Below are 25,410 nucleotides of genomic sequence, written 5' to 3' on the forward strand. Positions count from 1 at the left end.
CAGTGAAAGTCACATTGTGGATAATGCATAGCTCAGATAAGTCAAACCTAATAATCTTTATTTTCTATCATTACAGGCTTGGTGAGTAAAGTAACCATTCTACATGAATAAAAAAACAATCTTGGAGATTAGAATGATTTTGTATCAATAAAATCCACTGCAGCATAGTGTCGATTTAAAGAAATTGTCTGACCTGTTGCAATCAGCCATAAATTCTTAACAATTTAACCTCAAAAGGTGGGGGAGGTCTGAAGTGAGGTCTTGCACAGCTCAGTCTGTAAACTTATAGTTTTCAATTATATACCTTAATCAAGAGGAAAATGTGTATATATGCCACATTGATTAAACCTGCAGATGATATAAAATTTAGAAAGGGATTATAAACACCATGCAGGAAAAATCAGAATTGCAGTGTGATCTGACAAGTGTATCGAGATGGGTAAATGAGATGAGATTCTGTTTGCAGTTAAAATGTAAAGTAGTACACCTAGAGAGAAGTCGTCATCATCATCAGAGAAATGAGCAAGTGCTACTTACAATGCAGAGCAGTGAGGCTGTGGACCTTATAGGGGATCATAAACTGGATATGAACTCACAATTCAATGCCACTGCAAAAATGGCAAATGCCATCCTAAAGCATATTTTTACTAGGATTTCTTAGAAAGCAAATGAGGTAATAATAATCCAATCTTGTTAAACAGGTGCTTGGAATACTGCATGAAGCATTGGGCCTGTCCTTGTAAAACAGACACTGAAAAGCCTTAAAAAAGGTTCAAATGGCCATCGAAAATAATAAAGGGACTAGAAGGGGGAGGACCAGTAGAACTTAATTTCTGAAGAAAAGGAAATTAAAGGGCAATAACACTACAAAAATATCAGGTTTTAATAGGGCCACCAGACAGCAAATGTGAAAAATCAGGACGGGGTGGGGGGTAATGGGCATCTATATAAGACACAGCCCCAAACATTGGGACTATCCCTATAAAATTGGGACATCTGGTCACCCTAGGTGTTAACAGGAAAGGACCAGCTTTCCTACAGAATAAGGAAAAATGAGATAATCTGAAATTAGATTTAAAATCAAATTCGGATAAAGAGAACAAAAAAAAGTTTCAACAGTTATGGTGGTTGTTACTGGTGATTATAATGTTGGTTGGATTCTCTGAAGACAGTCTGAAAAGGGGTGTACTTTCACAATAACACCACTGAGTTTTGGGGTGTATGGAGCTTTTAAGAACTGACTGTGTGTGTAGTTTAAGTTCTGGAACATTCTGGATCTAGAGTGCAAAAGAAGTCTTGACAGCTAGAAGCAATTGCAGCTGAAATTGGTTAGAGACTGAACCTAAGAATGAAGTGAGATTAGATGTAGCTTGTAAACAAACTGACAACTTTATTATTTTGTTGTTACTGTTCTCACGTATTTAAGGTCCTGTAGTTAAAGTCAGGACCTGAAGAAGAGCTCTGTGGAGCTCAAAAGCTTGTCTCTTTTGGTCCAGTAAAAGATATTACCTCACCCACCTTGTTTCTCTCCTATCCTGGGACCAACATGGCTACAACAGCATTGCAAACTGCATAAATGAGGTTAGATAAAGTACTAGTGGAGTTACTGAAGAAGAAGCTGCTGTTTGATGCAAAGGGATTGGTGTGCATGACCTGATAGCTGAATGGCTGAAAATCTGCTGTGATGTAGTTCTCTGTACCTGAATACAGAGATGCAACCATATTGATTTTTAAAATGAAATCTGGGATAGTCTTTATCTCAGCAATTGGTGTGATGCCCACCTAGACATCTCCCAACCAAAAATGGGGCTGCTTACCATTTTTGAGGGTCATTGATCCGTGTTTTGCAACTCCCAGAGCTTTGGAAGTAGGTCACCGCAGCATCCAGCTGATTTTCAGAGGGGGTGGGGCCAATAGACATGCAGAAAGACTTTGCACTGAACGAGACAGAAAACTCAGAAGCGTGTAATACAAGCTTTTCAGTCCTTTTTTATCTCCTGGGCTTCACTGATGCACCTACAGGACTAGGGAACTGTTTTGGAAACAGTTCTTTGTCCTGACTATTCTACTTACCCAGCCGTGTAGCATCTGTGGTGCTTCTACATCATATTGCCAACTCACGTATTGAAAAATCATGAGTCATGACCCAAAATAACACGAGATTGTCTTCAATATCATGGGACAAAATGGTACATTTGTGGTTCTTTTGATTAGCTTTTAATCTTTGGGGGAGCATTATAGTCGGGTTTTCAAGTTTTTTCTCTATAGCCATGAGGACTAGAAACTTTTTTTAATAGAACCTGAGATTCTCACCTAGTCCCATGATCTGGAACTTTATGAAGAATACCAAGTTTTGCTAGATTTGTGATTTAAAATCCTGAGTTGGCAACACTATTATCAGCAGATACTTGTGAAACACTGTTCTTCGAGTGATTGCTCATATCAATTCCAGTTAGGTGTGTGCACGCACTGCGTGCATGGAAGTCAGAAACTTTTTTTCTCTAGCAGCTACCCGTTGGGCCGGCTGGGGAGCCCTGTGGAGTGGCACCAATATGGCGTTCTATATAAGACCCTGCCAGCCTAACCCCACTTCACTTCACTTCTTGCCACCCGTGACAATTGTTGGAACAGTGGTCTCTTGTTTCTCAAGTGCTCCACTAATCCCTAGCTTTCTCTTAGTAGTTAATCGTTGATAGTTATCTTACTGTTAAATGTAGTTTAGTCGTTGAGGGCAGTTTTTTGCATTCAATGACTGCCTTGCGGGACTCTGGGGCATGCTGTCTCAGGGCTTCAAACCTTGCACTTCTTGCAACAAGCCCATGCCTACGGGCGATCCCCACGACCCCTGCCTTAGGTGTCTGGGGAAAGGCCATCAAGCTGACAAGTGTAAAATCTGTAAGGCATTCAAGCCCCGAACAAGAAAAGAGAGGGAAATCTGACTCAAGCAACTCCTCATGGAGTCCACATTGCATCTCTCTCAAGACGTGGGACCGAGTGCCTAGGTGCGCAGTGATCCCCCAGTGTTACTGGCCACGGCACCGCAGAGGATCCCGTGTCCACCTTGAGACCGATGATCTCCCAGGCCCCAGAGATGCTCACCCTGGCACCGTTCCTACTCCCCAGTCACTCGAAAGAAGCAAGCCTTGGGAGGACCCTCTATTAGGGCCGAAGCGGTCGCTCCGGCCCCAATTGAGCAAGAGTCAGAGCAGGTCTCTAAGCCTGACAAGACCGCTAGGCCTTGGTCTCCTCATGCCAGCCCCGCGCAAGGGACTGCGCAAGTGAAGAGGTTACATTGCTTTCCACTCTAGATACCTTTGAGGCTGCCAGATGGCTCATTGAAATGACAGCACCAGTGTCCACAATCCAAGCACCGGCTCCAGCCTAGGTCCCAGTGCCATCCAAGGACAAACCAGTGATGTTCAGAGTGTCAGCCGTCAGACCAGTATCTCCATGCTGCTCTGAGTCTCGGCATCATTCAGAGTCCCAGCACTGCTCCAGGTACTAGTCTGACTCACGACACTGGTTAGACTTGTGGCGCTGGTCCCACAGCCCTGATCCAGGAGCCGTTCACACTTGAGGTCGCTGTCGACTGCTGGAACATGGTCCCGCTCGAGGTCCAGGTTATGTTCAGCAACCTTGCAGCACTGTTTGGACCGATGCCGTTCAGAGCACCGATCTCCGCATCGTTGTCACCACGGCACCGGCCCGCGACTCATCACCAAGCCTCATCATGCTGCCGATCCTCATTGTGGCACCGCACCCTGGCACAGCACCGCTCTCCAACACGACGTCGGTCACGGTCATGATCAGCTCTACGACTCCGATCTCCATATGACCCTCATCTGTCAAGGGACTCGGTGCCCCCCCGTGCTCCATTCGCGCACCGCTCCTCTTTGGCTGTCACGATCTCAATCCCTTCCTGACAGATTAGGGAGAGATTCAGGGGTTTTAGACATTCCCCAGTCAGGTCCAGGAAGCCTCAGTCATGACCCCTGGCGCCCAACTGGCAACCTCAGTGGCAATTTTGGACCCCCTGGGCATATCATCAGGCCCAGGTTCCCCCATCCCCCCGCTTGCCTGGCTGTCGTCACACTCGGACACAGGGCCTCCTAAGGAGACCCTCAGCCGCCCCCCTCCAGACCCAGAGCAATCTGCGGAGTCAGTACCCATGGTAGGGGTTACCCCAGGTGCCCAGGAAGAGCTACCCACAGCTGACCAAGGAGCCACATCTGTCCCGGCTCTGCCGGTGGAGTCATCTTCATCCTCCCCTGATGAGGCTGTGGCTCGCATGTCCACATCTGGTCCACCTCCGATGGACTTTAGGTCCTACAAGAACTGCTTAGGCGTGTAGCCTTTAATATGAACCTCCAAGTTGAGGAGGTTGTGGAGGAGGGGGATCCTGTGGTGAACATTTTAGGCCCAGAAGGGCCTTCTAGGATGGCCCTCTTCATGAATAAAACTATTCAAACCAATGCCAAAAATCTCTGGCAAACCCCGGCCTCCATTCCCCCAAGAGCCAAAGGGGTGGAAAGAAAATACTTTGTCCCCACCAGGGGATACGAATACCTTTTCATCCACCCCGCCCCATGCTCACTTGTGGTGGACACAGTGAATGCAAAAGAAAGACAAGGCCAACAAGGGCTCACTCCTAAATCAATGGATGCCAAAAGGCTGGACCTTTTCAGAGGAAAAGCTTATTCTACTGGTGGTCTCGCTACGGATCGCAAACCAGCTGGCGATCCTCAGTAGATACAATTTTAATTCTTGGTCTGCAGTCCTTAAGTTCCAAAACCTACTCCTAGCAGAAGCTCGTATGGAACTGGGGGCCATTGCTGAGGAGGGAAAATTCGAACCTCCCTTCAGCGTTCCCTCGATGCAGTGGACACGGCTGCACGCACTCTGGCATCCGGCATCGCCATGCGGTGGAATGCTTGGCTCCAGTCTTCGGGACTTCCGCCTGTGGAAGATCTCCCCTTTCATGGTCAGGGCCTGTTTGCAGAGCAAACCGATTCCCGCCTACATACCTTTTAAAGGACACAAGAAACAGTACTAAATCCTTGGGCATGCATACCCCAGCTAACGAAAGAGAGCCATTTAAACCCCAGACCACCCAGCAACACCCCTTCCCACCTAGACCCAGGCAGGACTTCTCCCGTCAGAGAAGCAGGTACTCTCGGTGTAGACTGTCATGTCCCCCCTCCAGACAGGTCAAGGACGATCCAAGCCACCTCTGGGTCCTAAGCGTCCATTTTGAAGGTGCGCTCGAGGACAGACTACCAGCTCACACCTCAAACAATTATCCCTTTCTGAACCGTCGATCCCATTTCTACCATGCCTGGTCCCATATTACATCGGACCTTTGGGTCCTCCGCACGGTGCAGACGGGATAGTGTATTCACTTCTGCTCCATCCCACCCTCCTTCCCCATCCCTCTTCAGGGACCCTTCTCATGAGCAGCTCCTCGCCCAGAAGGTACAATCCCTCCTTGCCCTAGGGGCAGTGGAGGAAGTGCCTCAGGGGCAAGGGTTTCTACTCCCATTATTTCCTTGTCCCTAAGGCAAAGGGAGGCCTAAGACACATTCTGGACCTCAGGGAGCTCAACAAGCACATTGTCAACCTGAAGTTCCTCATGGTCTCCTTAGCCACTATTCCCCCACGATATGGGAAAATGGTATGCCGCCCTCGATATGAAAGACACGTACTTTCACATTTCAATTACTCCACCTCACAGACGTTTCCTCCGTTTCATGGTGAGCAAGGCGCACTATCAGTTCACAGCTCTCCCATTCGGCTTGTGCACATCCCCTCACATCAAGTGCATGGCGGTCGTGGCAGCTTTTCTTCACCAACACAATGTGCACGCCTTCCCATACCACAACGACTGGCTTATACGGGACCGGTCTCACCAACAAGTCCGGTCTCAAGTACAACTGATCATGGACACATTCAGTTGCTTGGGCATCATGCTGAACATCAGCAAATCTGTCCTCTCCCCTACTCAAACAGTAGAGTTCATCAGGGCAGTCCTGGATACAAACCAAGTGAGGGCTTTCCTCCCGGACGCCTGGCATCTGGCTATAGCAAGCATAATTACCAGCCTCTGCAAGTTTCCCACCACCACAGCAAAGCAGTGTCTCAGGTTGCTGGGTCACATGGCATCCTGTACCTATGTGGTGCAACACGCCAGGTTACGACTCAGGCCTTTGCAGACGTGGTTGGCGTCAGCTTATCGACTGGCCATGACATTCTAGATATGGTGCTTGCAGTCCCAAATTGCACACTCGACTCCCTACGCTTGTGGCTGGATCCCCGTATGGTGGGTGCTGGGGTCCCGTTCCATCCCCCTCAACCCACCCTGACCCTGATTACAGATGCATCTTCCCTGGGATGGGGGGCCCACCTCGGGAGCCTGGCAACACAAGGCTTATGACACAAAACCAAGCTGTCATTTACACATCAATATCAAAGAGCTCAGGGCTATTCGCCTTGTGTGCCAAGCATTCCTTCCTCATTTACAAGGCCACTGCATAGTAGTCCTAATGGACAACACCACGGCCATGTTCTATCTGAATAAACAAGGCAGAGCGCGGTCATCACCACTCTGCCCAGAAGCCCTCCTTCTGTGGGAATTCTGTTTAGCCCACATCATCACCCTTGAGGTCTCGTACCTGCCAGGTGTCCAGACTGTATTGTCGGACAGTTTGAGTAGGCGTTTCTTCACACACGAATGGTTGATGCACTCAGACATTTGTTCACTCTGTTTTCCACATCTGGGGGTTTCCCCAAGTCCACTTGTTCGCTTCGTGGATCAACAGGAAGTGCCCAGCCTTCTGTCCCTTCTGGGGTCGCAGCCCGGGCTTGATAGCTGACACCTTCCTGATCATGTGGTCGGACCAACTGCTTTATGCCTTCCCACCATTCCTGTGGTCCACAAAGTGCTCCTCAAGGTCTGCCAGGACAAGGCGGATGTCATACTAATGGCCCCTGCCTGGCCGCATCAGTGTTGGTACCTGGTCCTAGTGGACCTCTCAATTCGAGCTCCCCTATGCCTACTTCTCAGCCCCGACCTCATCTCACAGAACCATGGTTGTCTCCTACACCTGGACCTTCAGTCGCTCCACCTCACAGCCTGGAGGATCCATGGCTGAGCCAGGCTGAACACGCCTGTTCAGACTCGGTAAGGTGGAAGCTCCTGGAAAGTTGGAAGCCGTCGACTAGGCTTACCTACGAGGCTAAGCGGAAGAGGTTTTCCTGCTGGTGTGATCAGCAGCAGGTGCCCCTGCTCCAGGCTTCAATCCCTTGCATCTTGGACTACCTGATGTTCATGAAGGACCAGCCCCTAGCCTTTGGATCCCTTAACGTTCACCTTGCAGCCATCTCTGCATTCCTCCCAGGCGCGACCGGGCGCTCGCTGTTTGCGCATCCGGTCATGAGGCATTTCCTCAAAGGCTTGGAAAAAATTCACCCCCCAACAAAGCCACCTGTGCCTGCATGGGACTTTAACTTGATCCTTTCCTGCCTTGTGGGCCCCCGTTTCGAGCCGCTGTCCTCCTGCTCACTCCTCTGTGTCTCCTGGAAAGTTGCCTTCCTAGTGGCCATCACTTCCACACATCACTCTCACGTGTGAACCGCCCTAAAGCATTTTTCATAAAGATAAAGTTCAACTAAGACCTCACCCAGCTTTTCTGCCAAAAGTGGTGTCCTGTTTCCATGTGAATCAGAATATCTTCCTGCCAGTTTTCTACCCAAAACCACATGCTGACCTTCATGAACAGCACCTCCATTCTCTGGACATTTAGAGGGGCATTTGCCTTCTTTATAGACTGAAGAAAGCCCTTCCATAAAACAACCCAGTTATTTATCACCATCGTGGAGCAGATGAAAGGCACTCTGGTTTCCTCTCAGCGAATATCTTTGCAGATCACCAGGTGTATTCATACTTGCTACAACTTGGCAAATGTCCCTCCGCCTGCTGTCGCAGCTCACTCCACAAGAGCTCAGGCATCGTCAGCTGCCTTTCTGGCACACATTCCCCTCCAGGAAATCTGCAGGACTGCCACGTGGGCCTTGGTGCACACCTTCACATCCCACTATGCCATCGTTCAGCACTCTTGGGATGATGTGGCCTTTGGCCAAGCGATTCTTCAATCTGCGGTTCCTTGACTCTGACCGCACCTCCAAGGTAAGGCTTGGGAGTCACCTAACTGGAATTGATATGAGCAATCACTTGAAGAAAAACAGTTACTTACCTTTCTGTAACTGTTTTTCTTCAAGTGATTTCTCATATCTATTTCATTTCCCCCCAACACACCTTCCCCTCTGTTGGAGTAGCCAGCAAGAAGGAACTGAAGTAGGGTCGGGCCGGCAAAGTCTTATATAGAACGCCATATCGGCACCACTCCAGGGGGCTCCCCAGCCAGCCCTACAGGTAGCTGCTAGGGTAAAAGTTTCCGACTTCCGTGCATGCGATGTGTGCACAAACCTAACTGAAATAAATATGAGCAACACATCTCAAAGAACAACAGTTACAGAAAGGTAAATAACTGTTATTTTCATTTAGTCTTGTCATCTCACTAATGCCTTGCAGGAGAAGAGGAAGATGATGAGTGGGAAGTGGGTCATCCTCCTGCTCTAGTTTCAAGTAATGTTGAAATCTCGCAGTGTCTTTCCATTTGTTCAGGAAGAGCCTATGTGTCAAACGTATGTGTATTTCAGTTCATGTGGTGTCCCATTCACCAACAATATTGTGTGCTTCACATTCTTGGAATATAAGGTGAACACCACTTCTACGTGCTGAAAATTTATCGTTATGGTGATGGTTATAAACATCATCTTGGATTTGTTGTACCAGTCAAAGGACAAAATTGCAATATTGAGATGAAAGGCCCCAAAACGCACAGCAGTTTAACAGTATCAGTATAGCAAACTGGTAAGCACTGACCTGCTTTTCTCTCCCAAAGGCAATAAATATGTAAGTCTGGCTTAGTTTACAGTCTTGAAAGCACCACCTTCTTTGGGAACAGGAGGAGTGTGAAACCCGCCTACAAAGCCTGCTGTCATTAGTGGGTGTCAAAGCCCACAGCTAGTCAATCATGAGAAGCCAAAAAGGCAGCAGGAACATGGCTAATTGAAGCAAAAGAGACGCCAGAAAACAGGAATGGCTTTTACTCTCTCTTATCTTTACTCCTTTTTTTTTTTTAGGAAGACTGTAGTGTATATGGTTCTAATTCAGTCATTCCTCTACAGTGATCATGATATTTGAGTTATTAATACTTCCAAAAGTACATTTCATGAAATGTGAAGTAGACTTTTTTTAAAAAAAGAGAGAGAGAGAGAGAGAGAAGTGCTGTTACTTGCATTAGTTCACGCCTGTGTTTATTTGGAAAGGATGGAGGAGAAGAGCTCCTGGCTGATGGGATGCACAGCAGGACTCCTGGAACATAGTTCTGCATGAGACAAGATACTGAAATTCAATGAAAGAAAATCAAAATATGGAAATGGTTTTGACACTCTGTGACAATTTCTAGTTCTTTATGGACCCAATCTTTACTTGGGTAATTTCCCTTTGACTTCTGTGAGAGAGTTGCTTGCGTATAGACCCTTAGGAATTGGCCCTAAAAGAGGAAGTGTTCTTAAGGGGAGAAAAGCACATTCTGTAACTTACAAAGAGCCTGTGTATCCTGAAGAGAGGAGATCTATAATAGATATCAATTCAAACAGGACTAGCCATGGCCTTAGTGATGCCCCAAATTAGAGTAGTTTTACAAAGAGGGAGTACTGCAACTCTGGTGCAATTTAGAAATCAATAGTGATTTGTAGCAGTAATTGTGGCTCATTGAGGACCCCAGGAGAGTGTGGGGAGGTGGGTTGGAGGGATTTATTTTGAGTTCATTTGCAGTTTTGTTTGTCACACAGCTGTGTGTTTTCATTGTGAAAGTCAGGCTGAGTAAGAAGCCTCCCGGTGTCCTTCCCAGTTGGTTCAGCAGAATGCTTTTACACTCTCCACAATTTCCAGTCAAGTATCACAGTGGTGTCCAGAGACCTGCCCATCTCTTTAGTAGAAGCTCTTAAAAGCCACAGCAGTGGAAAACATTGAGTCAGGGCATGGTCGGTTAGATGTGCCTTAGCGCCGGGCACTTTTTAAAAAAAAAAAAAAAAGGAGGGTGGGGGAGGGTTTCCTTTGATTCATGATTTCCTGAATGGAAAGTGAAAAGCATTTTGTTCTTCAAAACAGAGCAACTTCCAGTGAAGTCAGAGGGTATAAGGAGTTTTCTGGTTTCTTCTTTGTTCCTCTCACAGATTTGCTTTGCACAACCATGCAATTTCTAGCCTTGATTCAGCAATCCCCAGGCTTTGTATCTGGCACCAGATCACACTGAGCATTTCTCTAGGCAGTCAGCTCTGTGTGCCATCCTGTGAAGAGCCACATGCCTTAACCAGGCTACCTTTTCTTTCTCTGCCTTTGTGGCAAAGCAAATGTTCTCATAAGCACCCTCACCTCCTCCAAAGTAGATTACTGTGCTCCTCCAGCCTGCACTTTTCTGCTTTTTCAGCAAAGCACAGTGAAACATACGCCTAACTCCAATTTCTTTTCCCCACTTGAGCTTTTGTTATAATAGCTTGGTGTAATGAGGAACATATGTGCCACATTTTATACTCGATGAGATTTTTTTAAAAAGAATCAGTGACTTATTTTTTTCACAATAAATTGATTAAACTTATGTGCTTCAGTAGAAAAACATTGTAGAAATGCAGACAGAGCTGGGGATTAGAAAGTATCATGGAGTTTGAAACTTTCAAACTATTTTGGGAGTCTTGGAAAGCTAGTTCAAGTTTGTGAGCTATTTTTTTCCTGTAATTTAAATACCCCCCCCCCAAGACTGATTCATTTAATTAGGGTAGAAAAACAAGCTGTGTTTGTAGCTAAAAGGAAACTTGTTCTGTATATTTCAAAAAGGAAAAATAGCTCCCCACCTACCATATCCTTCAAAATATCTAGGTGGGCAGTCTGTGTATATAGGCAGCACCACCTGTACTTAAGGTTGCTTTTATTACAAGACACTGTTTCCAATTGCTTTAACTTTGCCAGATTTAAACCATTTGGGCTGAAATTTTCCATGACGACTGTCTGCCTCAGGCTGAATCTTCCCTTTTTCTTCTCTCCCCCTATCACACCCTTAGGAAAGTTTTAAACAAAAGCCATTCAGGCATTTCTGAGAAGAAGATTTTAGAAAAATACTATTAGAATATTAGAATTGTTACATTATTATTAGAATTTGACAGCCAAAATCTACAGAGATCCTGTCAGCACTGAGCATGCTCCCTCCCCTCACAGCTCCTCCCTGCTGACTTGGACTGCATATGTACCATCCCTACAGAACAACTGAGTGTGCTCCAGCCCAGGGCTTCAGGGGCTGAGCAGGACTTTGCCTACAATTGCTGCTCCCAGATGCAGGGGGATTGTGATGGCACCATACACAGGAACTGACAGTAGGGAACTTGTGGCTCCTGTCCTCTCAGTTACTCCCTGTCCCCCATTCCCCACTGATACCCCAGCAGCATGGATGAGAAAACAGCCTTACTTGTATGAAGAAGGGGACAAGAGCTGAACTGGGGGGGGGAAAGAGGGTCAACAGTGTTGGAAATAGATTGGGCCACAGAGCCGGGAGGAAATGGGGAGGGTCAAGTGTTAGTGGGGATGAGGGAAAACTTAGATTTGATGTGGAGCAGGGTGGGTGAGAGGAAACTGTCACTGGCTGAGCAAACAGACAGGGATTGAGCCGTTTGGATGGGCTAAAGACAGATTGGACTGAGTTGCTCTAAACGGCAATTGGGGCACTTGGCTGCAGATACCAGAGACATGGGAATAAAGGAATTGTGACGCCATCTTCTCTTCCACCCACTCTGTGCTGAGCAGAGCTCAGCCAGATTGTAGAACCTGGGTTGGCTCTTAGTTTGTTGATATTGAATAATTCTACTGTTTTTGTGTTTTTAAAACTGCTAATGGGAATTATAGTTAGACTGAGAGACATAAATCCAGGTCTTTGGCTGTATTTTATAAAGCATAAATGGAGGGAAAGACCAAGCTTTGCTCTTTCCACTGAGGCACTGTAGAACTTGGGGGAACATAGTGGGATGCAGAGGGGCAAAATGGCAGAAGGATGGGAAACCGTTACTTCACCTTTCATATTGGAAAAGCATATTTGATTGCAGTTTTATTCTGCTTGCCTTATTTTATTTTAAAAGGACCCTAAATCAAATGCCCTTAAATTTTGGGGAGGTTTAGATCTGATCTATGTGGTTCAGATCCATCTCTAATTTTTGTGAAATACTGATAATTTGATCACAATGTATTAATTTTAAAAAAATACCAGCATAAAGTTTTGCCTGTAAAAGTGTCCCCTACAGATAACTGTGCATGAAAAATATCCCCAAAATTTGCAAATATGTTTAATCATCTTGCACCAAAAACAGTATAATGCTGTACTCACAGTTGACTCTTGCACTCACTTGCATGTGTTGTGAGTGCAGTTTAGATTTTTTTTTTTTTTTTTTTAAGTTTTGACCAACATAAAGATTACTTGTTGCAACTATTCAGCTTCTGAAAATCTGCATTAGAAATACTTTAACACAACAAACTCAGTGTAAATTGTGACCATGCTAGGAAATTCACTGCAAAACCTTCTGTGTTTAAAGGAAAGAAATTTCAGAACATACTCATAATCACTGTGATGCCAGATGTTGTTGTTCAGTTTGATTTCCAGTGTTCCTTGGCTGAAAGAAAGGCATGGGAGGGGAAAAGAATGAGATGTTAACTGAGGCAGTAATGGCCGCCAAGGAATTTTTAGTCCTTACTACTTATCAAATAATCTTTCATATACACTGTGGTAAAGAGCTGCAATATTTCTCTTAAAACAGTAATTTGTTGTTCCTTTGCTCCTCTCTTTCTCTCCCTGATAAACATCAAAACTGTGAGTGGAAACACTACCAAAAATAATCAGTGCTTTTGTAGTCTCCCTGGAGAAAAATCTCTCTCAAGCTCCTTCGCCAACACTGGCTGGGTGATGGATTACCCAAAATCAAAGCATCTACTCCAATTAATTTGTTGTTAATATTATTAATATTGACCTTTGTAACAGGGCTTGGATTCCATTTAAAGTTGTAAATAAACAAAACCTTTGTCACATTATTTGACTGCTATCTGTAACCATGAAAATGTTGACCATCTGTGTGATTCTACACAATGTTATTAACACATTCTTCTTTTTCTCCTCCTCCTCTTCCTCCTCTTGGGGAAAAATAGCTGACGAAGTGGAAAGACTGGCTGCAATGCGTTCAGACTCTCTAGTACCAGGCACCCACACTCCTCCAATCAGGCGAAGAAGTAAGTTTGCCAATATAGGAAGGATTTTCAAGCCATGGAAATGGAGGAAGAAGAAGAGTGAAAAGTTCAAACACACTTCTGCAGGTAATAAACGTGCGTTGGTTGACTGTTTTTAAATTGTTCAAATGGGCTGAAAACAGTACAGGGTCATTAATAAGTAAAGTAGGCACAGATAGTGATCAACTTAAAAAATGTTATAACTTTGTTGGAAATGTCCTCCAAATTCTAAAAAGATGTATCACTTTGTTGCTAGGCATTTTTTTTAAGTCCCATTTTTGTGTGATGCATTAAAAAACAATGAAACAATTCTGAAATGCCAAAACTTGCCAGAGCTGGGTATGCAAACTCTGATATTAGTGAAGCTCAGAAAAATAAGTAAACCAAATGAAGTCATGTTGGCTTCTGTTCTATGAGAAACATAGAGGGAGTGAGATCAGAATAACTGGTAAAATCAAGAGAGAACATCAGTGGAGAATGCAGTTACTTTCAAATGTTGTAAAGGTTTTTACAGATAATGAAGAATTAAAATAATAACCGGGGAAAAGCAGTTAAGACAATTTACTTTTATATAACTGATATAATAACAAATTCTTCATTCCACTGGACTGGAATGACCAGTATCCCTTCTTGAGCCATTCTCAGATTCCTACTCTTGGACATTTTTTATAAAAAGGTATTGAAAATTGCAAAAGCATGTTTTCGTATCAGAGAGAGGACTGAGCCAATACCTCAGATCCAAACACTAACTTTGGGGAAGTGTGGATCTGCATTTGTGCTCAGACCTTCTCCATTTTGTATCTATGAACCTTCTCCCCACTGCCCCTATGATGATTTTGAGATGGCTGTGGCAAAATAAGAATTTTCGCCTCAGACCTCTTTATGAAGATAGACCCAGAAACAGAATACTATGGATCTCGCACTTTGAGGTGCCAACAGGGATTCTGGATATCACACTTGACCCCTCCCCTGTCTACAACATGGTGAAAGTTTATAGTGTAGACAGGACTTAACTGTGCACTCTGATCCTGCAGACCCTTACTTGTGTCAGTGGTTCTTACTCACCAACAAGCAGTATTTAGTTGAGAGGGAATTCTCACGAGTATGAGTAATTGCACAAGTTAGGATTTGCCGGGTGAGAACCTAAAACCACTCTTCAGCTACATGGCTTTACAAGTTCTGCCTGTCTGACGGGCAGAGACAAATGAATTGGAATAAGTGGCTGTGTTGCTCTGACTGACTATCTTTTGGGGGGGGGGGGGGCTTGACAGTTGTCAAAGTGACATGATTTTGCAAAACAAATGGCCTGCCCTTCATGTTCTATCAGTCATCACTGTAGTTCTCTGTAGCACAATTTCTGTGAGACTCCCATAGCTCTTTTAGTAACCACACAGAGAATAAAAACACAGTAAAATTTTATATATTTCGCTCTCTTTTTTTGTAGAATAAAGGACAATACGTAATAGGAAAGCCATCGCAAGTTAAGTCTCCATTGATGATGATAAGAGAGACTGATCTAGTGTCTGATGCCATGAATCTCACAAGGGTGATCCCTTTAATTTTTATGGTAAATCAAAAGACAAACACATGAAATGGCATAATGAGAGCCAGTAAGCAACTTCCTATTATAATAGGTTATCTGTCTCTGGTGCATTGATAAATGTGACTTTAAAAAAAATGCCATTAATTTCCTAGGGTAATCCACTCCAGCTTTTCACAAAATCCCTAATTATAAAAAGATATTTTACTCTGCCTCTTCTAGCTGCAGCAATAGATTCCAATGTTTTCAGTTTCCAAGTTGGTGATAGATTGTTATGGACCAAATTCTTAAGTCCGCTTACTCAGCTCTAGCTTCCATTGAGATTAAAGGAAGTTTTGCCTAAGAAAGGACTGATTTTTAAGGACTAAGATTTGACTCTGTTGGAGGTGCCCAAGGCTAATCACTTATACCTATATTTTGATTATTTAGATTTAAAACTCCATGCCAAAGAATTCCCAGCCAGAGAGCTGAGATCCCTCAAAATATGTTTAAAAGCACAATAAAGAAAAGTTACTTTATTTAGAAAGAAAAGGTTTTGTTAACTGATTCGTGATAGGATTAAATAATTAGAGAAGCCCTAGCTTGAGATATGTTTCTTACATGTGGCGTATCTTAATACACCAATATTCACCTTGTGGTGCTTATCATTTCATGATCTCTATCTTCATTGCTAAGGTGTCTCCAGGAATCGAAGGTGAAGCAGGTTTATATGTTTCTGTAATCCCTGCACACACACTGTGGCTGTTTGTCTCCTCCTAGTGCCTGGACCATACACAACAGTTTATGAATCTGCTACTGCCTCTGTGCTAATGTACCTGGCCCTTTAGCTAAGCGGTAGAGCCAGGGATAGGCAACCTCTGGCACGCCAAGCTGATTTTCAGTGGCACTCAGATTGCCAAGGTCTGGGAGACTTTGCATTTTAATTTAATTTTAAATGAAACTTCTTAAATATCTAAAAACCTTATTTACTTTATACAACAATAGTTTAGTTATGTATTATAGACTTATAGAAAGAGACCTTCTAAAAATGTTAAAATGTATTACTGGCACACAAAACCTTAAATTAGAGTATATAAATGAAGACTTGGCACTTCTGAAAGGTTGCCGACCCCTGCAGTAGAGGCTCGTGGTTTTTTGATCTAGAGGCCTCGGGTTCTTTCCCTGCAGGTAACCCGTCCGTGGGCATCATTGCACTTCCTATAGTTTAAAGTGAATGTGAAAGAGAACACATTTTAAAATTATTCATTGTTGTAAGCGTAAATATTAGATTGGCCCAAACATACTCTTTGATCAAGTGCTGGATCCAGATCAGGAGTTCAGATGACATACACATTTGCAGATGATACAAAATTTGGGGGAGCGATAAATAATGAAGATCAGTCACTGGCATAAAGCAATCTGGTTAGCTGGGCTCAAGCAAACCATACATTTTTTAATATGGCTAATTGTGAACGTATACATCTAGGAACAAAGAATGTAGGCTATACTGATAGGATGGGGGACTCTATCCTGGGAAGTAGTGATTCTGAAAAGATTTGGGAGTCATAGTGAATAATCCAATGAACATGAGCTCCCAGTGCAATACTATGGCCAATCCTTGGATGCATTAACAGGGGAATCTGGACTATAAATAGGTTATTTTACCTCTCATTTGGCACTAGTGCTCCGATTACTGGAATACATTTCCCATTCCGGTGTCCACGGTTCAAAGGCTGTGATAAATTGGAGAGGGTTTACAGAAGAGCAATGAGAATGATTGAAGGATTAGAAAACACACCTTATTATTGACTCCAAGAGCTTTATTTAGTTTAACTAAGAGAAGGTTGTGGGTGACTTGATTAAGGTTCATAAGTATCTACATTGGGAACAAATATTTAAAAATGGGCTCTTCAGTCTAGCAGAGAACAGTGTGATGTAATTCAATGGTTGGAGATTGAAGTTAGACAAATTCAGACTGGAAATAAGGCATAACTTTTAAAAAGTGAGAGTAATTAATCATTGGAACAATTTACTAGGTGTTGTGGTGGATTCTCTATCACTGACTATTTTTAAATCATGATTGGATATTTTTTTCCCTAAAAGGTCTGTTGTAGGAATTATTTTGGGAAGTTCTATGCCCTGTGTTATACAGAAAGTCAAATTAAATTATCACAATGGTACCATCTGGCCTTGAAATTTATGACTATGGGATTTGATTTGCGTGCACCTCATGTTTGAAAATGAACAGTGCTGAGGGGATTTTCAAAACAACATACAGCAAGTTTTAGGGAAAAAAAAGTGTAATTGTTTCCAGAGCAAAATTGTTTTCAACAGCTGGGATATAAAACCCTTTACAGTAGAAATTTCTACTGGAATTTCTTTGACAGACACTGTTACCAGGCTGGAACATCAATATTTATGTTCAGAGCCATACTAGAAAGTTTTATAACACAAAATTAGACTCGGCCACACTTTAAACTACAGCACAAATAAAAGTTTTAAAAAATAAAATAAAGTTTAAACAATTTATCAAAAGCTTCATCTTCTCCAGAAAGCACTATAACCTTTAATTACCATGAGGATTGAAGGCCTTTGGCAGCAGTCAGCAGTTGGATACAGTTGGCAGCCATAGCTGGGAACCAGGGCCACCAAGAGCGGGTTCAGGCCCTGGTGAAAAACATTTTTCAGGCCCCCTAGCAAGGGCGGACCAGCTAAACAGGGCTGACGAAGCTGGGCCCCAGGCACCCTTCCAGACCACCGGGCCCGGTAATTTGTACTGGCTTCCTCCTCCTTCCCCCCACCCATCGGGCCTGCTGGGAACATAATAAAATTCTAAATGGCAAAATTGTAACACTTGATGGGGCTGTTTCTTTTAATTTATAAGAAGCAGTCTAACTGATGGCTAAGATTAAGATTTTTGTCAGATATTTTTACTAAAAGTGATAGATAGGTCAAGAGCAATAAACAAAAATTAATGGAAGCCTGTCCTTGACTTTTTTTTATTTAAAATATCCTGTGGGGGGATTAACTGTTGGAGTCCTGCTGGGGGGCTGACTTCCAGCCCCCGGGGGCTGCTGCTCCTGCGCTGGTCCCCAGGTAGCTGCCCCATTCCTGACGCTGCTTCGGCCCCCAGGGAGCCACTGCTCCTGTACTCCTGAGTGGGGGCTTACAGGTGCTTCTGCCCTACTGCTGCAGCCGGCTGAAGCGGAGGAAGTCACGGAATCTGTGACCACCGTGACAGAATCAATCCTTACTCATGGCAAAAGAAGCCAACAATGAATCTTCTCCCCTCTGACAAAGTTCCTCTGCTGGATTATGCCTGTTACTACCTTAATTTGGCCCCCTTGTGTGGATGCACTATGATACAGTCTTTATTTAAATGATCACTTGCTATTTTTTTTCATTTCTGAAACTTGGCGTTTAGTCTTCCAGACCAGAAAAAAATTGTTCTACAAAATATGATTCAAGTCAATTGGATTATTTAAGTTGTCTCCCAAAATCCAGTTGGCCAATGTGTTTTTTAATTTAATAACGTGCATTAATTTAAATGTAAAGGCTTTAATTGGATAATTAGAATCAAGTAAGAAACTAATAAAGTCAGCCCAGTGAGAGGGACCATTGTTTATATGTTATATCAAGCTCACTTTATCCCAATAGTTGGTTACCTCTAACCAGACCCCTCTGCAACTGGCTAATCTTTTGAACTCTGCATTTCAATATCTTCCAGTCTTTAACTAGTAACTAGACAGTATTGCCATGGTTCTGACAGATCCTCATCCCACAGTGCCATTTGTAAAATGATAAATGTAGTCTTGTGAAAGGCTACAGTTCTAAGTGTATCTGTGAGAAAGTTGATGCTTACTCCTTAAGTTCCTTCTTTGCTGCCTTTGCAGATTCAGTTTGGACAATATTTGCACTGCTATCACTTTGCTAGTTAAGAAAAATAAGTCCTAGTTTCAATCAACTATATGGTTCCATTCTCTTTCCCTGAAATTTCATCTCATAACAACTGGCCAACATGTCTCTTCATCATTTCTCCATATACTTCAAACACATATGACACTTGTACTAATATTTTAATTATAATATTGTTTTCCTTCCTTCCTTCCCTCCCTGTAATTTCAAACCAGTACCTTGTGGCCTTGGCATAAAAACCAAGCATTGTTGTTTTGTGGGTTTCTTACTCTGTACTCTTTTTCATCTAATGATTTTGCTTAAATCTGATCTAATCAAATTAAATGTAATTCTTAATTGGCATTTAAGAAGTTGTTCTGCTGAAGTTTCCTCTGTAGTGTAGGCTAATGTGTGTGATTGGAAAAAAGTGTGCAATGCAGTGTTTAAGGGGTCTGTCCTCACTCTTGATTGATCATTTTAAGAGTCTGTACAAAACATTCTGCTAACATATTTGAAGCCAGGTGATACGCAGCCAAGATACCTCTGATTCTACAGTCAGAACTGTGTGGAGTGTTAGAGTCACTCATGCAGAACTAAAATGAGGATAGAGGAACCCAAGATCTTTTTCAGTCTTTCCAGGGATGTAGAAAGCAAAGGTATTGGATGAAAAGGCCCAGATTTGCAAAAGTGGCCTTTAATTTTGGGTGCCTCCATTTTTGGGTGCTAGGTAATGGAACTGATTTGCAGAGATGTTACGCACCCACACAATTTTATCTGATGGCACTGGCAGTTGCAAGTGCTCAGCACCTTTTGAAAATTAGACCATAACCAAAAAACTGTTTTGTTTTGGGGTTTTTTGTTGTTGTTTTTAAGAATCCACTCTTGAAAATTTTACCCATTGTTTTTATGGGAGTGAATAAGGACAGACTGGATCTCTCACCTGTTTATTCCTGTTGGACCCAAGTTCCATGGAGACTTTAAAATCAAAGACCATTTTCAACAAAGCAAACAGACTAACATCCAAAAATGTACTGCAGTAAATTATCCTGCTTTGCAATATGGGTACAAGATGATGTACTGGGTCTTTTCCATCTCTATTTTCTGTGGTTTTGGAGTTGAAAATTATGCATCATTTTTAAATTTGGCATTTCAAATGGACTAAAAATCATAAAAGTTACAGCCAGGGGAGGCTCCAGGCACCAGCGCAGCAAGCGCTTGCCTGGGGCGGCAAGGCATGGCGGGCGCCCTGCCGGTCGCTGTGAGGGCGGTAGTCAGGCCGCCTTTGTCAGCGTTTCTGTGGGAGGTCCACCGGTCCCACGGTTTTGGCAGTAATTTGGCGGCAGGTACGCTGAAGGCACGGGACTGGCAGACCTCCCGCAGAACCACCGCTGAATCCGCGGGACTGGGGCGGACCTCCTGCAGAAACGCCGCCAAAGGCTGCCTGACTGGATACAGCTATGACTTTCACACTGAGGACAATTTGTAGCATCAGTCTATTTTTATGAATGAATTGCCAAAGGGGAGTTTCTGAAGAAAATGGATGTTTATTCCACTCTATAGCAGCATCTTTGAGCCTTCTTGAAATCTGCTACATAATATATTTCCTGGCGTTAAGAACCAAGCTTTGCCTAGCTGGAGTCAAAAGGCTTTTTGAGACTCTACTAACCCCCTTGCCAGCACTACACATTGCTTTAATGGGACATTTGTGAAAAGGGCCGTTAAACGTATCCCGTCTTACAAGAAAGGAATGTTTAATGAGGCAATTTGGTTTTTATGCTAATTACACTTCCAGCTGCTGTGAAAATTATATGATGAAGCCACCCCAAACAGTAATACTGCAGCATAACTCTGCAATAATGTATTCCTGCAAAAAATAATATAATACAATTAATCTATTAGAGAGAAGATTTACAATGCGTGTTTCAAGGCATGAAGAAGACTTGCAGTGAAATGCACTATTAATATCTTAATCCTCTTCTTTTTTATGAGGTTTAGGGAACATCATTAGCCAGATATGTCCAGAAATGTTTTCCAACAAAATTAGTAATAATGAAATCTCTAGTTTTTGGGGGACGGAACAAGAGTGCCTGTCTGAAAAAGCTGATCCTCTTGTGTAACAACCTGTTCTCTAGCATCAGCTGCTATCACAGTGATACATGAATGGACAACCACCCTCAAAACAGACTGGTTCTTGAAGACTAGCCCTTTTTGGGTGTCTTTGTTTAATGACAGAACACACTGAAGTTTATTTTATTTTACATTGCATTTGACACGTGGAAACTAATTACCATTCTTCGTACGCTATTAGCCTCCATTTGTGCTCTTAGTGGTTTTTTCTGTCCTTGTATAGAGGTGGAGAAAAATAACAAGATCATTCTAACGTAAAATGGAGTCATGGGGGCATCACTATGTAACAGGAAAGAAGAACACTGCATAATTCCAAAGCACAGGTGTCCAGAGTGCGGCCCAAATGCCAGATATAGGGCTGGATACCTAGCCTATTGGCCACCTTTTTCGCTTTACCTAAAGGATGCTTATCAACAGTTCTACTTTTTGTGAGCTCATGCAGTGAACAATTTCTAATATTCACAGCTATGTGTATTTATTAATAATAAATAGCTGGGTCCCTTGGAATGCAGGCAAGCTTCAGTCCTTAGTATTACAGAGTTTGCTGTAGGAAACATATATCCCCAGTGTAACTCCATTGACTTTCTTGGAATTACACTAGAAATGAATTTGGCCCTTGAGATCCAGAGCAATGAAGTATAAATATTACAGTGCCATTTGAATGGAACAGTAGGTTAAAGTCTACAAGGGAAAGCTGTTAGTGAAGACATCTAAGTATTAATGGTGAAGGATCCCCAACAGAAATAAAACATCAACTCAACCAGCATTTCTAACAATGAGATAAACGAAGCAAGAATCCCTCAGGCTGGAGTGGTAGTATATTGATTGAGTGCTATTGTATCAGTGACCTGCTGCATGGCTGACCCATATTTTACTTCTGCTACTTGTCATATTATTGTGAGCACATCGTTCAGTGACTCAAGTCTCATAGGTTCTTTTAATTATTATAGTGGCTGCCCAGTATTTGGCTATTTTAGAATCATGGTAAAAATGCCAAATGAATAAAATATTGCGAATGTGAATTGTAATCCTATGAAAAATGTGACCTGTAAATATGATTAACCTAGACCAGAGGTAGACAAGCTACGGCCCCTGAGCTCCTGGCCCGGGAGGCCGGCCCCCAGCCCTTCCCCTGGTCTACTCCCCCGCCCCCCGGCAGCCTCAGCTCACTGCATCACCAGCACAATGCTCTGAGTGGCGGGGCTGTGAGCTTCTGGGGCAGTGCAGCTGCAGGGCCCGGCCTGACCCAGTGTTCTGTGCTGCGCGGTGGCATGGCTGGCTCCACCCGCGCGGCAGAAGCACGGAGGGTCAAATAGGGAGCAGGGCCGAGCTGGGCCACGCCTGGCTGTTTGGGGAGGCACAGCCTCCCCTAACCGGCCCACCATACAATTTCCAAAACCTGATGTGGTCCTCAGGCCAAAGAGTTTGCCCGCGCCTGACTTAGACAAAGAAATAGCTCCATTGGGTCAGTCTAGGTCTGTGGAGTGGAGGATTGCAAACCTATGTGGGTGGGTGGATGGATCGTTGTATTGTATAATAAATTGTTGCCAGAAAGAGAATCAATTTGTAAAGAAGGGTTTAAAATGGAAAATCAGAAGATGAATAAGAACCAGACTTAGCCTGACATATAGTAATGCACAGAGGTGAGAATTTCTCTCTCTTCTTAGGAATCTTAGTCTAAGAGCTACAAAGCAGAAAAGGTGCAGAATATGATCATATCACATATATGCTTTAACTTGAAATGAGGGGTGGACTCTAAGGGCCAAATTCAGTGAAATCTGCACCTTATTAGTTCAGGGCTTAATTTGGAAACTAAACAGAAGTGCAGTGATTAGAGCAGAAAATGAAAAGACAAGCGTATTGGGTTCTCTTCCGAGTTCTGCTACTGATCTGAGTCCCAGTCCTGCTCCCATTGAAGTCAAGGATGATAATATTGGGGTATTGTGGGGCTAAAATAGTGTTTCACTAACTCTGGCAATTTTATCACAAGTCTCTCAATATTTAGTATTTTTTTTTCCTTAAAGCTCCAGCTTATGGATTAGGTGAAAATTTCAGCTTTAAAAAAAAAAAAAAGAAAACCCTTGCTATTTCAGGAAAAATAGCTTGAAAATGTGAAGCAAGTGCATCTTAAAGGCTTAGAAATCAGAAGGCAGATAAAAAAGGACCCCAACTTTTTTTTTTATTAAAATCTCGCTATTTTCAGGCCAATCTGATCTATTTGAGGCCTGACTTGTAATATTTGAACTTCAGAGTTGGCAATACAGTACTAAAACCAATTAATGATTGTAAGGGGACCCTAATGCGGTATGTATTTAAGAGCAATAGAGACAGTTGCAGTTCAGATTCATAACAGTTTGCAGTGATTTGTATACACTGACACAATTTAAACCTTTTGTTAAATGTATCTGAGTAGCCTGGTATTTACAGGATGTACTTTAGAAAAGAGCAATTGCAAAATAGATCAGTGACAGCTAAACCTTATTAACTACTTCTATATTTCTTCATAGAGTGGCAGGTACTTCGTACTTAATTGGAATGTGGCCTTGCATGGTTAAGCTCTGATTCTGCAATTGGATGCACACATGCTGCTCCGAATGCAGGACTGGGGTCTGAGATTGTCTTTGAGTTTTAATTTGGCAGGTGTAGTTCTCTAAAATCAATAACACATTTAAACAGCAGGGCCAGATTAACACAGGGGCTTTAGTGGCTGCAGCCCAGGGCCTTCGGCTAAGGGGGGCCCTACAGGCTGAATGCAGTCTGCTGCTTCTTTTCATCTGGCTTGCAGCAAGTCTCCACGCTGCAGGCCAGATACCAGTCCCCGAGCCTCAGCACCCCGCCCTGTAGGGCTGGAGCCGCGAGTGCCGGCTCATGTGCCCCTGCGGCTCCTAGATGGGGGGGCATTCAGGGAATCTCTGCGCACTGCTCCCTCCCCCAGCGCTGGCTCCACTGCTCCCATTGGCCAGGAACCGCAGCCAATCAGAGCTGTGGGGGCAGCACCTGTGGGCATGGGCAGCATGCACCACGCAGAGCGGCCTGGCCCCTCCACCTAGGGGATGGATGTGCCAGCCACCTCAGGGAGCAGAGCAGCATGGAGCCAGGGCAGGTAGGGATCCTGCCTTAGACCCACTGCACCCACTGATGAGGAGCCAGCTGGAGCCTGCACCCCTGCTCCAGCCCAGAGCCCATACCCCAAACCTCTTACCACACCCCAACCCCCTGTCCCATCCCTGGCCCTACCCCCCCAGATGGAGCTGCACCTCTCCTGCACCGCAATCCAATGCCCCAGTCCCAAGCCCACTCCCGCACTCCAAACCCCTGGGGACCCACAAAATTTAATAGCCCCGGGCTCACAGGAGAGTTAATCTGGCCCTGTTAAAAAGTAACTAATCTGTTTACTGCAATAGGCAGTGTAAATTCAGCTCTTTTACTTACTTGAAATCGTTAGCACTTTTTCAATTTAACCAATAGTACCATTCACCAGCTTTTTAAAAAAGTTACTACAGAGTTCACATTTACCAATGGTTCCTGGTTGAATCTGAAGACACAAATCCACACCTTCTCTCTGTGTTTTGCAGGACATTCTCAGTCACAAAATGCTCCTCATTAATTCTTCAATTAAAAGTAGTACAGGGCCGACAGCTGGAAGTGCGTAGATAAGGCATACTCTGAATAAGGGCCGAACAGAGCCCAGAAATACTGCTGCTTCATGTTGTCATGTAGATGTGCTGAAAATCCCTCACAGCGAGCCTGATTTTGTTCCCACTGAGGAACTGTTCTGCCCTTGATTTCAATGGGTGGAGTGCCTTGCAGACAGATACTGATACTAGAAGCCCAGGCCTGTGAGCCCTGTTGCAGCTATGAGCTTGATCCTGTGTGATGCTAAGCACCCTTAACTCCCGCTGAAGTCAGTGGAACATAGGTGATCAGTACAGTGCAAGATCAAGTCCTGCGTCCCTGCTTCAGGACCCAGTGGGTTGCTAGGACACAGATGTGGGCTTTGACATTTTAAAATGTGTACTTAAGGCTTTATTTTTGTTAGGTATATGCCTAAGGAAACATTTCAAAGCCCTTGAATTCTCTGTTGTTGCTACCTAGAATCAGAACTTCATGTCGAATTGTATACAGGGACTTCATTAAAAAACAAACAAACTGTAAGTCCTACACCAACTAGCCTCAGTGCTTTATGGGCCTGATCCAAAGCCCATGGAATGCAATGGTAAGACTCCTGTGGAATTTAGTGGGCCTTGGATCAACTCAAGCTGTATATTAAGTGTGATTGATACATGGCATTTCTTCCACAATTCTAGGCTTAATGTAATTGAGAAGATCTACTACTACAAACCAGTTAAAAATTCAGTTGGGTACCTTGGATATAAGTGTCATGCTCTTGGTAAAATTTTGGCTAATGTGTATGTATATTTAGACGTGTCATAATTGCCCACATGGCTAGCAGTTCTTCCAGAGTTGATCTCTCTAGGAGGATTTCATT

General features: G+C 43.7%; 1 protein-coding gene across 11 annotated transcripts in view; it reads left to right on the plus strand.

Moving 5' to 3' along the window:
* Window positions 1-25,410, plus strand: part of PHACTR1 (phosphatase and actin regulator 1) — a 479,385-nt gene that overhangs the window by 269,168 nt on the left and 184,807 nt on the right. For all 11 annotated transcript variants that reach the window (XR_004375470.2, XR_004375469.2, XM_032793286.2 and 8 more), the window contains one exon: window positions 13,304-13,468. Coding sequence is in view for 9 of the 11 variants with exons in the window: in XM_032793286.2 (XP_032649177.1) it covers window positions 13,304-13,468 (165 nt within the window). In the remaining 2 variants the exon portion in view is untranslated. The remainder of the gene's footprint in view (window positions 1-13,303; window positions 13,469-25,410) is intronic.

This window comes from Chelonoidis abingdonii, chromosome 2 (assembly GCF_003597395.2).
Source record: "Chelonoidis abingdonii isolate Lonesome George chromosome 2, CheloAbing_2.0, whole genome shotgun sequence".
NCBI classification, from domain to species: Eukaryota; Metazoa; Chordata; order Testudines; family Testudinidae; genus Chelonoidis; species Chelonoidis abingdonii.